The following is a 21,901-nucleotide window of genomic DNA, read 5'->3' as shown; positions in this document are numbered from 1 at the left end:
GACCACACAGTAAAACAGTCAACTCTCTCTCTCTCTGAACAGACCACACAGTAAAACGGTCAACTCTCTCTCTCTCTGAACAGACCACACAGTAAAACGGTCAACTCTCTCTCTCTCTGAACAGACCACACAGTAAAACGGTCAACTCTCTCTCTCTCTGAACAGACCACACAGTAAAACGGTCAACTCTCTCTCTCTCTGAACAGACAACACAGTAAAACGGTCAACTCTCTCTCTCTCTGAACAGACAACACAGTAAAACGGTCAACTCTCTCTCTCTCTGAACAGACCACACAGTAAAACGGTCAACTCTCTCTCTCTCTGAACAGACCACACAGTAAAACGGTCAACTCTCTCTCTCTCTGAACAGACCACACAGTAAAACGGTCAACTCTCTCTCTCTCTGAACAGACCACACAGTAAAACGGTCAACTCTCTCTCTCTCTGAACAGACCACACAGTAAAACGGTCAACTCTCTCTCTCTCTGAACAGACCACACAGTAAAACGGTCAACTCTCTCTCTCTCTGAACAGACCACACAGTAAAACGGTCAACCCAGCACCAGGCACCGTATCCATGTTAATGAAAAACAGATTTCCTCCCCCTCTTCTCTTCAGTCTTTTTCTCCTCTTCAACCTCAATCCTTCCATTCACATCCTCCAGAACTTTCCCCTCCTCCCCTCTCAGTAGTGGTGTAACACAAATCCGTAGGAACGGGCAAAACTTATTTTTGGAAACGAGTGTGAATTCCTCCCCCTCCCCTGGTTTCCTCTAAGTCAAGTAAGCTTTTCATTGACCCCATTGTAAATGGACTTTTAATGTGATGCTATGGCAAGTAACACACCCAACAATAACGTTCCCCTGAACAGGCATACTTTACTCTACTCTCCCTCTCTCTCTCTGTCTCACACATACACACTTGCTCTGTAGTCTATGTGCTGACCAATACACGCCAAAACAAACACCATCTCCTATAACTCTTTCCCTATCATATTTCTCTCTCTCTCTCTCTCTCTCTCCTAATAAAACACACCCTGTTGTACATTCTTTACTCTATGGAGAGCCTCTTATGAAACAACTCATCTGTCTCTCAACAGTGCCTTGTCCTTCTCCTCTGAAGAGGCTTCCAGTTAGACCATGTTATCATATAGAGCTCAGTATCTCTCTGACTACTGGTCACCTCTACAGTGACCACTACTGTAGCCTGACCCAGATAGAGAGACAGAGAGAGAGAGACAGATACAGAGACAGAGAGAGAGAGAGAGAGAATACATATTGTGGAGGTCACAGTGACATGAAGACATGGTGAGATACAGTACAGTACAATAAAGTATAGCCCTGTTTGTCAATACAATGTCAAGTTGGCTAGATTGAGTGACAGGTTGAAATACCTTTAATTTTCAGAATATGGCATTATAGAATAGGCAACATTATGTGTTTAGATAACACAAGTACAAGTGCCATGAGTCAACAGCAGGCCCATACGTAGCCTACATGTAGATAGACTGAGGAAAGAGGTGTGGCCAATACATACAGAACAGAAAAAAGCTAATTGTATTATTCACTATGACTAAATATTAATGTTATGACCCTCAGTCCTATAAACAGCCTGTCTGTCTGTTCCAAGGAAGTGTCTGTCGTGCTAACTAACCAGCAGTCGACGATATCTCAACATTAAAAGTAGACTCAGCGATATGACGTAGATGCAGAAAGTAAACAGCATAGTGGGTTAATTTTCGCAACAACTACTGTAATTAAGCATTGGCTCAACTTCTCTGTATTGATGCCCTGGCTACCATGCTGTGAACAGCGTGAAGCGAACCCCTGCACATGCGCAGATACTGTGTGTGACTGAGTGAGAGTGAAGTCTTGCATCTTGCTCATCTCAATATCTCTCCAGTGCTGCTCGTGGCAAAGTAATTTCGCTCAGTCTGCCTTTAAGCAGCGGGTCTACAGCTATTGCGGATGTCAGTGATGGATAGACTTGACACTATTATCATTGTGATCCTCAGCACTCAACAAGCAGTGTGTTAAATCATTGTAATGGCCCTCTCATATCCAACTATCTCCATCAGACTGTCACTGTTATCAGCCATAACTACTAGTACATTAGCATCTCTATGACAACACACTACTGACAGAGCATCCCTTCAAATGAGGGGATTCGGCAATTTCAGCCACATCCGTTGCTGACAGGTGTATAAAATTGCGCACACAGCCATGCAATCTCCACAGACAAACATTGTCAGTAGAATGGCCTTACTGAAGAGCGCAGTGACTTTCAACGTGGCACCGTCATAGGATGCCACTTTTCCATCAAGTTAGTTCACCAAATTTCTGCCCTGCTAGAGCTGCTCCGGTCAACTGTAAGTGCTGTTATTGTAAAGTGGAAACATCTAGGAGCAACAACGGCTCAGCCACAAAGTGGTAGGCCACACAAGCTGACAGAATGGGACTCCGAGTGCTGAAGTGTGTAGCACATAAAAATCGTCTGTCCTCAGCTGCAACGCTCACTACCGAGTTCCAAACTGCCTCTGAAAGCAACGTCAACACAATAACTGTTCGTCAGGAGCTTCATTAAATGGGTTTCCCTGGCCGAGCAGCCAAACACAAGCCGAGCAACCAAACACAAGTGGTGTCAATACAGAAATGGTTTGTCAAGATCGGTGTGGAAGAACTTGACTGGCCTGCACAGTGCCCTGACCTCAACCCCATCGAACACCTTTGGGATGAATTGGAACGCAGACTGCGAGCCAGTCCTAATCGCCCAACATCAGTGCCCGACCTCATTAATGCTCTTGTGGCTGAATGGAAGCAAGTCCCCACATCAATCGTCCAACACCTAATGAAAAGCCTTCCAGAAGAGTGGAGGCTGTTATAGCAGCAAAGGGGGGCAGGGGGGGGGGGGGGGACCAGCTCCATATTAATGCCTATGATTTTGGAATGAGATGTTCGACGAGCAGGTGTCCATATACTTTTGGTCATGTAGTGTACATGATAGTGATCGGTTGAGATAGTATTGCAGTATACTAAGTGGTACCGCTACTCTGATGAGACACACACAGAGAAAAGTTTGTGGTCATACGCACATCCTTAAAAACATAGGTGCTGGGCTAATAAAGAACACTAGTAAAGAACAAGAAGGCCTGCACACTGTTAAAGCTCCCAATTCACCGCTTTATTGACAACGTTTCCATCTGAAACGGATCTTCGTCAGGTCAAACAAACAAACTGAGTGTTCACATCCCAACATATGCACATTTCACCTCACATGACCATTACGCACATGACACATGGTGGGTGTGGAAACTACTTGTGCATCTCCAATCATCTGATATCAATGAGATGGGAACATGTAGTAGTTACAGAAAATAATATATATTTACAAAATGACCAAGTAGGAGACCTGGAAGGCAAGATAAATCAAAGTGATATATTAATGTAAGAAATGGTCTGATATCAAACTCTTGGTTCAAACCTTTAGGAGAAACACACAAACGATGAATCCAATACAATTATATTCTCAATAATAGATTATCAGTACCCCCCAGGAGTCTTAACATGTTCGTTACCAATGTATCTCAGAGAACTAATGTTGTGACACACACGCACACTCTCTGCCCTTCTCTTCACAGTTATTACTGGCTGTTTCAGGCTCTTGGTCGATGGGTCGTACATTGTGTACCCTGGTCGCTACACTGGCTGCCTGATCTAGAGCGTAGGGGAGGGATGTCCAGTACCGCACTCACTTGTGTGATCTACCCGCGTTTACTGTGTCACTGTCATGTCAACATTACGCACTAGTTTATTTTGCGAATGGCGATGCATCGTGTGAACTATGGTAGCTTGTAGGCATTACGCACAGTGCACACATAACGTAGGTGATGACATGACACGTGCCATTGTTGTTGTTGTCATTCATATAGCCTATTTCACAGAACATCTGCCAATAAAACATATAATTGCACAACGAATTTAACCATTAAACTATTACATGTCTGTCAGTTATCACAATTCTCTATGATGATACAGTCTTTTTGTGTGTGATGAGTCCATGCCCCTTTCCTCTCCCTCATCTGTCCTCTGTCTGCCTTATAATACTTGTGTCAGCAACATTGGCTTAATAAATATTATCACAGTCTGTGCAGGGAAAATTCAACCCTGGTCCCACACCCCCATAATAAATTATATGATAGATGCAATATTGTTGCAACGCTGTGATACAGCACGCTAGCATATACTTACTAACTAACATAACATGATGGTTTGATATGTTACAAAATTCGACATATTCGTGCTACTTACCGAGCGTGCGCGTCCCAGAACTGCGTTTAGCCTACATTAGACAGGATAAGAGAGCTTGGTGATACTGTCCTATCCTCCTGACAACCGTCAACAATCATGCGATGTATTCAGATATTGGTTTGGTTACATAACTAAAGTCGCTAGGCCTACTCCTCCTAGGAAACCCTACGCATAGGCTGGCTGGATACAGAAGAGAACAACATTTGCGCGCGGTTTTCATAGCGCTCGGTTGAAGACACTACAGTAGCATTCTCCGTAGTAACTTGTCTCGACAGCTAGGTGGAGAGCTAGTTACAGTACTGCAGGCGAAACTAGATTCAGCCGCGGAGTCGATGGTTATGGGCCGGGACATAATTATAATAATGATGCAAATTCACCACAACTAATTCCAATAATATATTGTATTTTGAAAATAACAATAATTTCATACCTTGATTACATTGAGACATGATCACATACAAAAGACATGTCTCTTTTTTAATTTGTGGTATACTTGGGAACATATTTCCTAAATTAAACAAATGTGTAGCTGAATTCCTTGTGATTTTTTTTTTTTACATAAACAAAATCCTATGTTTTATTTTGTAATAAAAAATGGGGGAGGTGGGGTTTCACTCGCCGGCCAGTTTTGTTTTGTTTATTTTGTAACTGTTTCTCAGCCAGCCAGGAAAAGGGAAAGTTAGGCTACATTGTTTCCTTCTGACTGATCAGATCGTGCACTGTGCTCGAGAACGGTGAACGCCCCCCGTGAGGCTGCGTCATTCTGTGCCAAAACATTGTTGACAGCTAGGCTTTCTATTCGATTGCATCGTTGCGAGCTTCTCTCGTAATAAATGATGAGAACATACGCCAGCAATCTCTTAGCAAAGGCAACTTTCATGAGAAAATCTATTCAGAAGCTATATGTGCAGTTGACCGAAACAACAAAATACCTCAACTGTTCAATGTGCATCTAAATGATTTGAAAAAGTATCTAAAACTTATGTTCACAAAATAGCCTAAATTATTTAGAAATACATAATGATATAAAAAAAAACGAACAAAATGGCGACGACATATCAAGCCTTGCTTTCTCTTGGCCTTTCTTTCCCAAGCAGTTACCTGTTTGCATATCTGAATTCGTTCCTTGCGCTACCCGGGCACGGTTGAAGTCAGAGCGGACTGAAGCCCATTCACAAAACGGGGGCTTCTGAGTGGAAAGCGCCCGTAGTAGAAGCACTGAGTAGAAGGTTACAGCAGTCTCAAACAAGCTGAAAGCAACACACCGCACACTCTTTCAGGAGCTCCAAGAGGCGGGAGAGAAGGGAGGGAGAGGGTGATTGATGTGCGCAATGGGAGATCCAGTAGACTGTAAGCCTATACAGCCAAAGCCTACTGTTTTTTAATTGTTTAAAAATTGTTTTTCATTTTAAAAATGATCTCTATCGAGCATTATTGTGGTTGAATGTCAAATATTAGGCCTAAGGCTATAATTATGTTTACAAACGAAAATAATATCTTTTTTGGTTTCATTCCCGCATACTCCACTTTGAAATTTATGGGACCATCTTGCATAGAATCATCCTGAGAATGTTTGTAGAGTTTTTTCCCCCCTCCTGTCATAACCATTGGAAACCTATAGGCCTAAATCCTAGGTCCATTGACTTAAATCTATTTTAGGCCAACTATTCTCATCACCCACCATTCGGCTATCCAACTGTGGACTCTATTTATTTTGTATATATATATATATATTATTTAAATCAGACTGGTTCTAAATAAAACCACCTAGCTCTAAAAAAAAACTGTGGATGACATCTGGATTTGCGCAAACGATGCGCATATTTGAGCTCTCTACGTAACATCCTTCGTCTACAAACCAAAATGGCGACTGCCACAGATTTAGCACCGTGACAGTTCGACCGAAATTGTGCAACTCTTCAGTGTTTTCAAAATAGACCTGAACCGTCTAAAACTACATGACCTTGCCTGTTTGGATCTTAATTTTGAATTTAATGAATTAATTGGTTGGTAAATTGTTGTTGTGTACCTACAGTAAAACAAGGATCCATGTTACAGTGTCTTGCTAGCAGATATCTAGCTAGCTAATGCAAGGTTATCTAGCTATTGAGCTAAGATTACATTGCTAGTCCTAATAACATAGTCATTATTTTACAGTGAAGGTCCCCCCTGCAATAGTACAGATGGCACCAGTGTAATTGTGTAAACTGACCTGGGTTTATGTACTTATTCATGTTCCAGACCATGGCCCTTCACAGACTATCCTTCAGATTACGACAAACGGTGAGTCCATGGTGCAAGATCCCATGACATTCATAGCTTTATTTGTTTTATTTAAATAGGCAAATCAGTTAATTACAAATTCTTATTTACAATGACGGCCTACCAAAAGGCAAAAAGGCCTCCTACGGGGGCTGGGATTAAAAAATATATATATATAGGACAAAACACACATCACGACAAGAGAGACTACACAAAGAGAGACCTACGAAAACAACACTGCAAGGCAGCAACACATGACAACACAGCATGGTAGCAGCACAAAACATGGTACAAACATTTTTGGGCACAGACAACAGCACAAATTGGCAAGAAGGTAGAGACAACAATACATCACACAAAGCAGCCACAACTGTCGGTAAGTGTCTATGATTGAGTATTAGCATGAAGAGAGCTTGAGGCTTGCACTAATACTCCCTTATACCTAATTGTTATGTGCTGACTCTCAACTCTCATTTCCATTACACATAAGTCATTGGACGAAGGTGTCTTCTGTATGGGGATGTTTAGTTAAGAGCCCCAACGCTCGGTCTGAACATTAACATGCATCGCTTCCTTATCTTTCATATCAGTGAGAAACAATAAAAAAATATACAGTACCAGTCAAAAGTTTGGACACACCTACTCATTCCAGGGTTTTTCTTTATTTTTACTATTTTCTAAGGTGTAGAATAATAGTGAAGACATCAAAACAATGAAAAGCTCAAACCTCTGCACGCTTGCCATTCTCTCAACCAGCTTCATGACATAGTCACCTGGAATGCATTTCAATCGAGAGGTGTACCTTGGTAAAAGTTTATTTGTGGAATTTCTTTGCTTAATGCGTTTGAGCCAATCAGTTGTGTTGTGACAAGGCAGGGGTGGTAGACTGAAGATAACCCTATTTGGTAAAAGACCAAGTCGAATTGCTGCAAAGAAACCACTACGAAAGGACACCAATAAGAAGAAGAGACTTGCTTGGGCCAAGAAACACGAGCAATGGACATTAGACTGGTAGAAATCTGTCCTTTTGGTCTGATGAGTCCAAATTTGAGAGAAACTCTCCTTCTAGACTCACATTAAGCATCTAGAATTGGCTTCCTATTTCGCAACAAAGCATCCTTCACTCATGCTGCCAAACATACCCTCGTAAAACTGACTATCCTGCCGATCCTCGACTTCGGCGATGTCATTTACAAATTAGCCTCCAACACACTACTCAGCAAATTGGATGTAGTCTATCACAGTGCCATCCGTTTTGTCACCAAAGCCGCATATACTACCCACCAGTGCGACCTGTATGCTATTGATGGCTGGCCCTCGCATCATATTCGTCTTTAAACCCACTGGCTCCAGGTCATCTATAAGTCTTTGCTAGGTAAAGCCCCGCCTTTTCTCAGCTCACAGGTCACCATAGCAGCACCCACCCGTAGCACGCGCTCCAGCAGGTATATCTCACTGGTCATCCCCAAAGCTAATTCCTCCTCTGGCCGCCTTTCCTTCCAGTTCTCTGCTGCCAATGACTGGAACGAATTGCAAAAATCACTGAAGCTGGAGACCCATATCTCCCTTTAAGCACCAGCTATCAGAGCAGATCACTGCACCTGTACATAACCCATCTGTAAATAGCCCATCCAACTACCTCATCCCCCATACTGTTATTTATTTGACTTATTTTGCTCCTTTGCACCCCAGTATCTCTACTTGCACACTTGCACATCTATCACTCCAGTGTTTAATTGCTATATTGTAATTATTTTGCCACTATAGCCTATTTATTGCCTTACCTCCCTTATCCTACCTCATTTGCACACACTGTATATAGACTTTTTTTCTATTGTATTATTGACTACATGTTTGTTCATTCCCTGTGTAGCTCTGTTGTTTGTGTCGCACTGCTTGGCTTTATTTTGGCCAGGTCGCAGTTGTAAATGAGAACTTATTTTCAATTAGCCTAACTGGTTAAATAAAGGTGAAATAAAACATTTAAAAACAATATACAGTAGTGGAGACCGCTGAGGGGAGGACGGTTCATAATAATGACTGGAAAGGAGCTAATGGAATGGCATCAAACACATGGAAGCCATGTTTTATTTATTTGATACCATTCCACTTATTACGCTCCAGCCGTTACCACGAGCCTGTCCTCCCCAATTAAGGTGCCATCATCCTCCTGTGGTGTACAGTATGTGTGTATTTTGCTTTTATTTAATTATTTTGAAGTGATATAAAAGTAAATGGCTTTATTTTTCTAGTATCGCATTTGAGAATCGATTGGCGTTTAGATAGAGGTTTTGGCTGCCAGAGCCAGTCTGAAAATAACATAAGGTCCTTGGACCTTAAGGAGTAACGGTGACGTTAGGCTCCTTAAGAGTATATCTTGAGCTAGTGCTAGCTATGAATATTTATTAACATTTAAGATGCATTGGGATGTCAGTTTCCATGTGATCAATGCATTTTGAAAAGTATACAGTACATGTCTTTCTGGAGATGTGCTGGTACTAGTAAAAATGTGTTTTGTGCTTCACCACTGTACTGTAGTTCCTTCTAACGGTCCTAAATTCTAGAACACTGCTGTGCTTAGGCGTACACGTTTTGGACTATGATAGACGCTCAACATATACACCTGCCTCTTACCTGTGGAATGTGATGATGTCACGGACAGGTAGCGCAGGTGCGGCCGCTCCATGGCAGTGGGTGTGGCCAGCAGCAGGAGGCGGTTGGCATGGAGACGAGACCGGAGACATTCTCCATCTTCAGAACACAGGAGAACGACCCGGTAGGTGGAAGATCAATCACACTTTATTCTGTAGCATGTGGTAGTAAGTGTGGAGGGTACTGATGTTTCATCTCTCTCTGTCCCCAGGCCTGTCAGTCAGATCAGCACCTAGGGCAGTACTACACTGTGCCCCCCTCCCACTTCCACACTGTCTTCCCCCATGGCCTGCCTCCACGATACCAACAACAGGTATTGTGTGTGTGTGTGTGTGTGTGTGTGTGTGTGTGTGTGTGTGTGTGTGTGTGTGTGTGTGTGTGTGTGTGTGTGTGTATATTACAGTATGACTGACTGTCTGTAACCGTGTCCAGGTGAAGACGTTTAACGAGGGCTGTGTGATGGTGAGGCAGCCAGCTCTGGAGCTGATATCTCACCTGAAGAGAGCCAACTACAGCAAGCCCACCCTGCGCTACCTACTCTGTATCCTACCCTACCGAATACACCTGATCACACCTCAATGTACCTTTACACATTTAATTTACACACAGTCATCCCCGTACCTCTCTATGACCAGTGTTGTCTACCTGTGTTGTGTTGAATTATGTTGGTGTTGACCTTGACTGGTTGTGTAGATGGGGTGAAGGGCAGTGGGAAGACCATGTCTCTCTGTCATACTGTCCACTACTGCTCCACACAGGGATGGCTAGTACTACACATACCAGATGGTAAGTAACACACACACACCCCAACATGGCATACACACAGACACACAAAATAATGATGATAATAATGATTGTGATAATAATCTCCTCTCTATAGCCCACCTGTGGGTGAAGAACTGTAAGGAGTTGTTGCCCTCCTCCTACCACACCTCCCGCTTTGACCAGCCAATACAGGCCTCCAACTGGCTACGCAACTTCAGAACCACCAATGAACACTTCCTCTCCAAGGTAGCTCCTCCTCCTCAGATAGATAGTGGGCGCCAGGTACAGTGCCAGTCAAAAGTTTGTACACACAGAGTGCAAAGCTGTCATCAAGGCAAAGGGTGGCTACTTGGAATAATCTAAAATATTTTCTGATTTGACTAACACTTTTTGGGTTACTACATGATTCCATATGTTATTACATAGTTTTTATGTCTTCACTATTATTCTACAATGTGGAAAATAGTTTTTTTTTTAAAGAAACCCTGGAATGAGTAGGTGTGTCCAAACTTTCGCCGGGTACTGTACGTGTTGCCTGTAGAAACAAATCTAGGATCAGTTTACTATACCCTAATCCTAACATTAGAAGTAAGATACGGGGCCTTCAGGAAGTATTCACACACCTTGACCTTTTCCACATTTTTGTTGTTACAAAGCGGGATTAAAATTGATTTAATTGTTGTTTTTTGTCAACAATCTACACAAGTTCTCAAAGTGGAAGAAACATTTTTTTTTTTTTATTCATCGAAAATAAAACCGTAATATTTTGATTTGAGTTAATACATGTCAGCTGTGAGTCTTTCTGGGTAAGTCTCTGAGAGCTTTGCCCACCTGGATTGTACAATATTTGCCTATTATTCTTGGGGGGGAAATTGTCAAGCTCTGTGAAGTTGGTTGTTCATCATTGCTAGACAGCCATTTTCAACTATTACCATAGATTTTCAAGCTGATTGTAAGTTAACACTGTAATTAGGCCGCTCAGGAACATTCAATGTCATCTCGGTAAGCAATTCCAGTGTATAGTTGGCTTTGTGTTTGTTTCCCAGTGTCTATTTCTTTTTATCCTAAAAAAACACCAGAGGCCTTGCCTATGACAAGCATACCCATAAGATGATGCAGCCACCACCATTCTTGAAAATATAACATGATACTCAGTGATGTGTTTGTTGTGTTGGATTTACCCCAAACATAACGCTTTGTATTCAGGACAAAAAGTTAATTTCATGCCACATTTTTTTTCAGTATTACTTTAGTGCCTTATTGCAAACAGGATGGCTTCCTTTTCACTCTATCAATTAGGTTAGTATTGTGAAATAACTACAAATTTGATCCATCCTCTATCTCCTATCACAGCCTTTAAACTCTAACTTTTTTAAAATCACCTTTTTTTAAATCGCCTCATGGTGAATACCCTGAGCGGTTCCTGCCTCTCCGGAAACTACGTTAGGATTGCCGCCTGTATCGTTGTGGGGAAGTGGGTTTAATTTTACACTTTGGATGGTGCATCAATATTAGCTCCACCATACTCAAAGGGATATTCAATGTCTGTTTTATTTGTATTTTTACCCAACTACCGATAGGTGCCCTTTGTGAACCATAGGGAAAGCTCCCTGGCCTTTGGTGCATATTTTTTACTCCTTGAGGCATCCTGTATTTGTGACTGTGTCTCCCCTTGTTGTTTTAGATCAAGTTGAGGCAGCGGTACGTGTGGACTAAGAGGGAGAGCACTGAGGAGGGACGGCCACTAGGGGAGCTGGTGGACATGGTGAGTCCAGTGTCAACGTGCCCTTTATTAAGGCGTCAGCATCCTTCAGTTTGGCCGAACTTGGCTAGGCGAACCGAACCAGTGTGCTCGCATGCTCCCTTAAAAGACCTTCACTTGAAAAATGAGAAAGTGTCAGTAGTGCTGTTTGTCCATTTTTGAGATGCCGTAGTCAGAATGAATCTAAAATAACTTCATCTGTTATGACGTTTTTTCCAAGTGGATCTTAGTCGTGCAATTTTATATCTAAGATGTATTGTGCAGTATTTTTCAATTAAAAAATGTGAATGAAAACAAGTAATCTCTTGTTGAATGACAACAAATACTTTATTGCAGAATCCCTACTGTTGACCAATCACCAACGAAGGGGCGTAGACTTCAGCTACCGACTTCGGCTTGCAACATCACAATGTCGTCATAATATATGCACAAACTGTTCCCACCTGTTTTGGCTGGGAATCATGCGGACGCCTTGCATCTGGGCTCCAGTTCGGCAACATAATTGGTTCAGTGCACTTCTCTTAAGAATCTCATACCACGTATCATTGTTAAGCTGTGTTTTTTTCACCCCAGGGAGTGTCTCGTGTGAAGAGCAGCAGTGATGTGGTGGGGGCGGTTCTAAAGGAGCTGAGGCTACAGGCTGGGGGGACAGAGGGGGGCTTCAGGCTGGCTGTGGCTGTTGATGGAGTCAACGGTCTCTGGGGAAGGACCACGCTCAAGAAGGAGGACAAGAGCCCTGTACTTATACACCTATACATTCATTCACCTCTCACTGTGGATCTATAAAAAATATATGTTGGTTTCTATTGCTTCCATTTTTGTGTCTTTGTAATTTCTGTGTAAAGGTTGCTTACTTGACTGACCTATCTCTTTCTCTCCCCTCCATTTCATCCTCTTTTCCTGTCACTTTTCCCTTCTCTCTACTTTTTCTCTTTCCTCTTCTCCTGTCTGTCAGGTGGCTCCAGAGGAGTTGACGTTGGTTCATAACTTGAGGAAGATGATCAACAATGACTGGGTGAGAACTGCATGGAGTGGTTATCCTCTATGTCTAATAGACATAAAAAAATTACATGATTGTGATTTACACCACCACCCCTATCTCTCTCTGTCCCTCTCTCTCTCTCCTTAGTGTGGAGGGGCGGTCATCGCCACTCTGTCTCAGACAGGGTCTCTCTACGCTCCAAGCTCTGCCTACCTGCCCCAGGAGCTGCTGGGAGAGGTCAGGGGTCATGATTACATCCTGGTTAATGTTGTTGTATGTCCAGTCCAAAAATGACCTCTAACCCCTGGTGTCTATTGATCTGGGCTAAGGGGCGGGAATGATCTAGATGTTTTTGGACAAGACCCTTCTGACGTGTTTACATGCATCATGTTATTGTATGACCAGTCAAATAGAAACAGAAGTTCACCTATAAAAACTTCTATCCTCATCCTCTGTGTTCCTCCTACAGGAGGGCTTTGACAGCATGGACCCGTTTGTCCCAGTACCAGTCTCCCTCTACAGTGAGAAGGAGTTTGAGAGCTGTTACCTCTACTACCTGGACCGCCACTGGCTACAACACCCACACAGTAAGAGATATTCACTTTCACCACTGGCACTGTTTGTGATGGTTTAGATTGTGACATGTTGAACTGATTGAGAGATTTCTCTCTCTCCGTCAGGTCAGACAGAGGAAGGAAAGAAAGAACTGATCTTCCTCAGCAACAGAAACCCTTCTGTACTGGAGAGACTGTGTGCCTTCCTGTAACATCACACATGGACCCACACCCTCCCACTCACACACACACACCCATAATTATGGACAAACCATAGAGATAGATAGAGGACTCATCTTTATATCTGTGCCTTTACAGCGTCTGTGACAGCATGGGCAGCCCTATTGAGGCTACAACCCATAGGAATCCCCACTCAGTTGACTACTTTGAAATTGCATGGTGGAAGCCCTCGATAGTGCTACCCACACAAGGCCACTAGCGGCCTCTATCATTTTCTATGGGACAAACGCCAATACAGACTCACACATAACTGCAATGTTATAATCCATGTATATGTGTGTATCCCTCCATAAATTATTCTGGTGTGATGCATGATAGTGTATAGTGTCTTTTTCATAATAAAAATGTACATGAAAAACAGTCAGATCTCATGTTCTCTTATATGAGCCAATAAAGCTATTCTCTTCATGATGAAAAGTTAGTAGTGATGTTTGTCTTGAATATAGAGAGTATCTGACACAATGTGCAGAATTACAACACAAACCACTACTTTAAAAGTCAATACATTTTATTTTACCAAATCAAAGGGTTAAAAAGCATCAAGGCTTTTGAATATACATTTTAGTGGTAGATATAGACCGGTATGATAAAGTGAATATGTTACTCTGCCTCATTACTAGTGTCCTCACGAGACCTCCAGACCACATTTCTGGGACTGTAGAGCATCAGACCACATTTCTGGGACTGTAGAGCATCAGGGCATCTTCGTCAGTGAGGGTGAGTTGACCGCTTTGTGCATTGTTGGGTGGCCTGTGGGATGGCCCAGTGTGGTGTAGATCAGGGTTTCCCAAACTCGGTCCTGGGGCCCCCCTGGTTGCACATTTCGTTTTTTTGCCCTGGCACTACACAGCTGACTCAGCAGGACCAAGTTTGGGAAACCCTGGTGTAGATGACCAGGTTGCCATCCTGTTGGAGGATGAGCGCATGAGCATCTGTGTCCAGAGTTTGATTCCCAGAGAACCCGACTCCAACTGTAGAGCACAAAGTTGCCATCGGCCTGCAGATATAAACTGAATTGGCGTAAAAGGATGCCTCTGTACTGCTGTGTGCATTCCCTTGATCCACTTACTTTTAAATTATTATTTTTAAGTAAAAGGGATAATTAAGTTAGAGGGTGATACCATTTCCTAAATTAAATGTTTTCATATTAGCATAGTGTACGCCAAAACCCACCGGTGTACGTCAGCAAAATATACAGTGCCAAAAGAGAGGCTACACCCCCTTGAACTTTTTTCACATTTTGCTAAGAACGGTTTACATTAGATTTTTTCCTACAGATCTACACAACCTAATCCACATTTTAAAAGTGAACATTTTCTAGAAAATGTCATAATATGATAGGTAACCCCCCCACCCCCCTCCTCAGGGTAGTACTTGGTGGAAGCACCTTTGGCAGCCATTACATCTGTAAATAATTTTTATTAAGATTCTACCAATTTTGCACAACTCTTAGGGTAACACAGTATATCCATGGATTTTGTCAAAATTACTCTGGCTTAGTGCATTGTTGGTTGGGGATTATTGATGGGAAGTGATATTTAAACCTTGTCACCTCTTGGCAATCCATTCTGGTGTGTCTTTGGCATTAAAATGTGTGCAATTGTCTAGCTGAAAAATAAAACTATCCCAGGGTCAGGTTTTCCGAAGACTAACTTTTTACCTGGGCTTTGTTCCTTTCATATTTCTTTTGATCCTGACAAACTCCCCAATCCCTGCCAGTGACAAGCATACCCATAACATGATGCTGCCACCACAATACTTGAAAATAGAAAAGGGTTTCACTCTGTGTTGTATTGGATTTGACCCAACCCTGTAGGTTTTAATTTAGGCCAAAAAGTACATTTATTTGCTGTGCTGTCTTGCAGTATTACTTAACAGACAAATTCGTCCCGTGGGCCGCCAGTTGGGGAACCCTGCTGTAGGCTATGTTTTGGATCTCCGTTCATCTTTGGTTTACTGCGTTTATTTACTGTTAATGTAACTAGCCTAAATATAGATTGTGTCATGCCTTTATTCATCTGATATTTTGTTTACTACTCCTACTAGTTGGTACCACTGTTTCTTTGTTTTGTTCTGCTCGCAGTTTTCGGTATTCTAAGCCAAACTGTTATTCAGTATTTTTGTTTGCATGCAAGGCTAGGCATGGCTACTAGGCTACAACTTTCAGCATTTAGTTTGCATTATTTTTGGTAAAACAGCTGTGTGTATAACTGCATTCACGTAGGCTGTTTGTAATAGGTGAATTGCCCTATCGATCTTTTAGGTATTATTAATTACCAAAAAGGCCTAGCTGTAGGGCAGTCCCTTGTGCTAATACAGCGCATCACAGATTTCAAAAGCATTTCAATGATCTCGGAGTCTCGGCATTTGAACTTTGTGTATTGTGGTATAGTGTGATTATACAGTATAATCAGAATTCAATATAATTCCAATGCAAAACCCCCCCAAATGTTTTGCCCCATTGCCGATTTCAACTGCCCCCCTTAGTCACTTTATCCTGGCGCCGGGTCAGATAGTATCTTAAGCAATATAATGTGTTTTTAAGTTTTAGTTTGAACATTCTGAAAGTTCTGTGGCAGGAATTTCAGTTAAGAATGTTGAAGCCTGCAATCTGCCATTAAAACGAATGGGGATACAACAAGCTTTATAGTTTATAAAGTATGAATGGGAGCAAAAAGCTGTGTTGACGTTATCTATGTCGAGTCATTCTGCACATTTGAACATTGTGTTGGTCTTTAGCTGAAACGGATCAAGAGCAGTGGCAAATCCCACATTTCCCTTTGAAGTCTATGGAGATTTTAAGCAAATTTCAAATTATTATAGTTCAGAAAGCACAAATAGTATCAACAGTCTTTTGACAGGCAATATAAGTTGGGTCAGTATGTACATGTAAATGGTTAAAAAACAGTGGCAAATCCAAATAAATCTAATCTAATAAATCTAACAAATTGTATTTTCCACATGCTTCATAAACAACAGGTGTAGATTAACAGTGAAAGGCTTACTTTTGAGCCCTTCCCAACAACGCAGAGAGAAAAAAGACAACTAAAAACAAGTAATTAAAGAGCAGCAGTAAAATAACAAGTAATAAATACACAGTGAGTAACGATAACTTGGCTATATACACGGGGGAACCAGTACTATGTCAATGTGCAGGGGTACGTGGTAATTGAGATAGATATGTACATATAGGTAGGGATAAAGTGACTAGGCAACAGGATAGATTAATTAACAGCAACAGCAGCATATGTAATGAGTCAAAAGAGTTAGTGCAATAAGGGTAAATGCAGATAGTTCGGATAGCTATTGTTAACTATTTAGCAGTCTTATGGCTTGGGGGTAGAAGCTGTTCAGGGTCCTGTTTGTTCCAAACTTGGTGCATCGGTACCGCTTGCCGTGCGGTAGCAGAGAGAACCGTCTATGACTTGGGTGGCTGGATTCTTAGACAATTTTTAGGGCCTTCCTCTGACACAGCCTGGTATAGAGGTCATGGATGGCGGGGACCTCGGCTCCAGTGATGTACTGGGTCGTATGCACTACCCTGTGTAGCACCTTGCCGTAAGATGCCAAGCAGATGCCATACCAAGCGGTGATGCAGCCAGTCAAGATGCTCTCAATGGTACAGCTCTATAACGTTTTGAGGATCTGAGGGACCATGCTGAATCTTTTCAGCCTCCTGAGGCGGAAGAGGCATTGTCGTGCCCTCTTCATGACGGTGTTGGTGTGTGTGGGCCATGATAATTCCTTAGTGATGTGGACACCGAGGAATTTGAAGCTCACGATCCCCTCCACTACAGCCCCATCGATGTAGACGGGGGTATGATCAGCCCTCTTTTTCCTGTAATTCACGATCAGCTCATTTGTCTTGCTGATGTCGAGGGAGAGGTTGTTGTCCTGGCACCACACTGCCAGGTCTCTGACCTCCTCCCTGTAGGCTGTCTCATCGTTGTCAGTGATCAGGCCTACTACCATTGTGTCGTCAGCAAATTTAATGATGGTGTTGGTGTCGTGCTCGGCCACGCAGTCGTGTGTGAACAGGGAGTACAGGAGGGGACTAAGCACCTATCCCTGAGGGACCCCTGTATTGAGGGTCAGAGTGGCGGATGTGTTGTTGCCTACCCTCACCACCTGGGTGCGGCCCAGTCCTTAGCTTAGTGATGAGCTCGGAGGGTACTGTGGTGTTGAACGCTGAGCTGTAGTCAACGAACAGCATTCTCAAAAAGGTGTTCCTTTTGTCCAGATGGTAAATGGCAGTGAGAGAGCACTGAGGGACAGCCACTAGAGGAGCTAGTGGACATGGAGCGTTCAGTGTCAACTTGCCTTATATTAGTCTGGGCTCCAGTTCTGCCAGATGATTGGTTCAGTGCACTTCTCTTATAAGAACACCATACCATGTATCACAGTTTAAACGCATTGTGAGCAGTAGTGCTGAGGGAGATGAGGCTACAGGCTGTGGGGAGAGAGAGGGCTGACGGGGGCTTCAGGCTGGCTTTGGCTGTAGATGGAGTCAACGGTCTCTAGGGGAGGACCTTGCTCGAGGAGGACCAGAGCCCTGTACTAATACATTCTAAATAGTCAGTCACTGTGATGCTGATTTATTGCTTCCATTTTGGTGTCCAGAGGCTCCAGAGGAGTTGACGTTGGTTCATAACTTGAGGAAGATGATCAACAATGACTGGGTGAGAACTGCATGGAGTGGTTATCCTCTATGTCTATTGGAGAGCTCAGGGAAAATGATAACCTCCTGTTCAAATCAATTATTGGTCACATACACATATTTAGCAGATGTTATTGTGGGTGTAGTGAAATGCTTGTGTTCCTAGCTTCCTTACAACAATACACATAAATCTAAAATGTCAGAGTGGCATTGACTAAAATACAGTAGAATAGAATACAGTATACACACATGAAATAAGTAAAGCAGTATGTAAACATTATTAATGTGACTAGGGCAGCAGCCTCTAAGGTGCAGGGTTGAGTAAATGGGTGGTATCCGGCTAGTGATGGCTATTTAACAGTCTGATGGCCTTGAGATAGAAGCTGTCTCTTTCTCTCCCTCCATTTCATCCTATTTTTCTCTCTCTCTGTCAGACAGACAGACAGACAGACAGACAGACAGACAGACAGACAGACAGACAGACTGCCCGCCCGCCCGCCCGCCCGCCCGCCCGCCCGCTCGCTCGCTCGCTCGCTCCAGAGGAGTTGGCGTTGGTTTATAACTTGAGGAAGATGATCTACAGGTGAAGTCGGAAGTTTACATATACTGAGGTTGGAGTTATTCAAACTCGTTTTTCGACCACTTCACAAATTTCTTGTTAACAAACTATAGTTTTGATAAGTCAGTTAGGACATCTACTTTGTGCATGACGCAAGTAATTTTTCCAACAATTGTTTACAGACAGATTATTTCACTTATAATTCACTGTATCACAATTCCAGTGGGTCAGAAGTTTACATACACTAAGTTGACTGTGACTATAAACAGCTTGGAAAATTCCAGAAAATGATGTCATGGCTCTAGAAGCTTCTGATAGGCTAATTGACATACTTTGAGTCAATTGGAGGTGTACCTGTGGATGTATTTCAAGGCCTACCTTCAAACTCAGTGCCTCTTTGCTTGACATCATGGGAAAATCAAAGGAAATCAGCCAAGACCTCGGTCGACCTCCACAAGTCTGGTTCATCATTGGGAGCAATTTCCAAACGCCTGAAGGTACCACGTTCATCTGTACAAACAATATTACAAAAGGATAAACACCATGAGACCACGCAGCCGCCATATCGCTCAGGAAGGAGACGCGTTGTGTCTAGAGATGAACGTACTTTGGTGCGAAAAGTGCAACTCAATTCCAGAACAACAGCAAAGGACCTTGTGAAGATGCTGGAGGAAACAGGTACAAAAATATCTATATCCACAGTAAAACGAGTCCTATATCGACATAACATGAAAGGCCGCTCAGCAAGGAAGAAGCCATTGCTCCAAAACCGCCATAAAAAAGCCAGACTATAGTTTGCAACTGCACATTGGGACAAAGATCGTACTTTTTGGAGAAATGTCCTCTGGTCTGATGAAACAAAAATAGAACTGTTTGGCCATAATGACCATCGTTATGTTTGGAGGGAAAAGGGTGAGGCTTGCAAGCTAAAGAACACCATCCCAACCGTGAAGCACGGGGGTGGCAGCATCATGTTGTGGGGGTGCTTTGCTGCAGGAGGGACTGGTGCACTTCACAAAATAGATGGCTTCATGAGGAGGGAAAATTATGTGGATATATTGAAGCAACATCTCAAGACATCAGTCAGGAAGTTAAAGCTTGGTCGCAAATAGGTCTTCCAAATGAACAATGACCCCAAGCATACTTCCAAAGTTGTGGCAAAATGGCTTAAGGACAACAAAGTCAAGGTATTGAAGTGGCCATCACAAAGCCCTGAACTCAATCCTATAGAAAATTTGTGGGCAGAACTGAAAAAGCGTGTGCGAGCAAGGAGGCCTACAAACCTGACTCGGTTCCACCAGCTCTGTCAGGAGGAATGGGCCAAAATTCACCCAACTTATTGTGGGAAGCTTGTGAACGTCTACCCAAAACGATTGACCCAAGTTGTACTATTTAAAGGCAATGTTACCAAATACTAATTGAGTGCATGTAAACTTCTGACCCACTGGAAATGAGATGAAAGAAATAAAATCTGAAATAAATCATTCTCTCTACTATTATTCTGACATTTTACATTCTTAAAATAAAGTGGTGGTCCTAACTGACCTAAGACAGGGAATTGTTACTAGGATTAAATGTCAGGGATCGTGAAAAACGGAGTTTAAATGTATTTGGCAAAGATGTACTCAAACTTCTGACTTCAACTGTATGTCTAATGCGAAGTCAGGGGTACACACATCTAAAAGTAAAAGAATGGAATTAAGAAATATATAAATATTAGGACAAGCAATGTCGGAGAGGCATTGACTAAAATACAGTAGAATATAATACAGTATACACATGAAATGAGTAAAGCAGTATGTAAACATTATTAAAGTGACTAGGGCAGCAGCCTCTAAGGTATCCTGCTAGTGATGGTTATTTAACAGTCTTATTGCTTGGGGGTAGAAGCTGTTTTTCAGTCTCTCGGTCCCAGCTTTTGATGCTCCTGTACTGACGTCGCCTTCTGGATGGTAGCCGGGTGAACAGGCAGTGGCTTGGTTGGTTGATGTCCTCAATTAACTTTTTGCCCTTCCTGTGACATCGGGTGCTGTAGGTGTCCTGGAGGGCAGGCAGTGTGCGTTGGGCAGACCGCATCACTCTCTGGAGAGCCCTGCGGTTGCGGGCGGTGCAGTTGCCGTACCAGGCGGTGATACAGTACGACGGGCTGCTCTCAATTGTGCATCTGTTAAAGTTTGTGAGGGTCTTAGGGGCCAAGCTGAATTTCTTCAGTCACCTGAGGTTAAAGAGGCGGTGTTGTGCCGTCTTCACCACACTGTCTGTGTGGGTGGACCATTTCAGATTGTCAGTGATGTGTACGTCAAGGAACTTGAAGCTTTTCAGCTTCACTGCGGTCCCGTCGATGTGGATAGGGGCGTGCTCCCTCTGCTGTTTCCTGAAGTCCACGATCAGCTCCTTCGTTTTGTTGACCTTAAGGGAGAGGTTATTTTCCTGGCACCACTCCGTCAGGGCCCTCACCTCCTCCCTGTAGGCTGTCTCGTCATTGTTGGTAATCAGGCCTACTACTGTTGTGTTGTGATTAATGTTGTTGTATGTCCAGTCCAAAAACGACCTCCAGTCGTTTGGTGTCTTTAGATCAGGGCTATTAGGGGGAAGGGACTAAGGGAATGATCTCAATGTTATTTGACAAGACCCTTCTGACGTGTTTACATGCATCATGTTTCATGTTATTGTATGACCAGTCAAATAGAAACAGAAGTTCACCTATAAAAACTTCTATCCTCATCCTCTGTGTTCCTCCTACAGGAGGGCTTTGACAGCATGGACCCGTTTGTCCCAGTACCAGTCTCCAACTACAGTGAGGAGTTTATATATATTTTTTGTATATATATTTTATTTTAAAGGATTTTCTTTTGCAATTTAGTACAAAACAATGACAAAAAAATACAGCTGCCAGACATATGAAGTGAAGTATTGCTTAAGCAAGACATGTGACAAGAATAGAACAACAATGACAGTTACAACAACAGTAAGCGTTCCTAGTGTTCACAGTCAGTCTCTGTCCAGAAGGTCTCTAAATCATGATAGATCTGCTGGAGGAGGTGGTCCTGAATAAAACTAATATTTTCCAAGGAAATGCTGTTAATCATTTCTGCTAGCCATCTATGGAAGCAAGGGGGGTGGGTGACTTTGATTCTGTGGGGATTTTTCTTTTTTGCAGCC

At 42.8% G+C, this 21,901-nt stretch overlaps 1 protein-coding gene across 3 annotated transcripts; it reads left to right on the top strand.

The window, feature by feature from the left end:
* The first annotated feature begins 6,159 nt into the window (after positions 1-6,159).
* On the top strand, positions 6,160-13,836 carry LOC120048864 (28S ribosomal protein S29, mitochondrial-like). 3 transcript variants are annotated; one of them, XM_038995162.1, is made up of 13 exons: positions 6,160-6,312; positions 6,548-6,589; positions 9,231-9,344; positions 9,432-9,533; positions 9,653-9,761; positions 9,914-10,006; positions 10,101-10,231; positions 11,670-11,750; positions 12,321-12,485; positions 12,703-12,762; positions 12,877-12,966; positions 13,199-13,316; positions 13,410-13,836. In XM_038995162.1, exons 2-13 carry the CDS (start codon positions 6,551-6,553, stop codon positions 13,493-13,495), a joined length of 1,188 nt encoding a protein of 395 aa, XP_038851090.1. In that variant the 5' UTR covers positions 6,160-6,312; positions 6,548-6,550; the 3' UTR covers positions 13,496-13,836. The 3 variants fall into 3 exon arrangements, with proteins under 3 accessions (XP_038851090.1, XP_038851089.1, XP_038851088.1); XM_038995161.1 differs by having other exon boundaries at positions 6,464-6,589; XM_038995160.1 differs by having other exon boundaries at positions 6,160-6,589.
* The last annotated feature ends 8,065 nt before the right edge of the window (positions 13,837-21,901 follow it).

Source organism: Salvelinus namaycush, chromosome 5 (genome assembly GCF_016432855.1).
Source record: "Salvelinus namaycush isolate Seneca chromosome 5, SaNama_1.0, whole genome shotgun sequence".
Lineage (NCBI taxonomy): Eukaryota > Metazoa > Chordata > Actinopteri > Salmoniformes > Salmonidae > Salvelinus > Salvelinus namaycush.
This window is presented reverse-complemented; position numbering and strand designations above follow the sequence as displayed.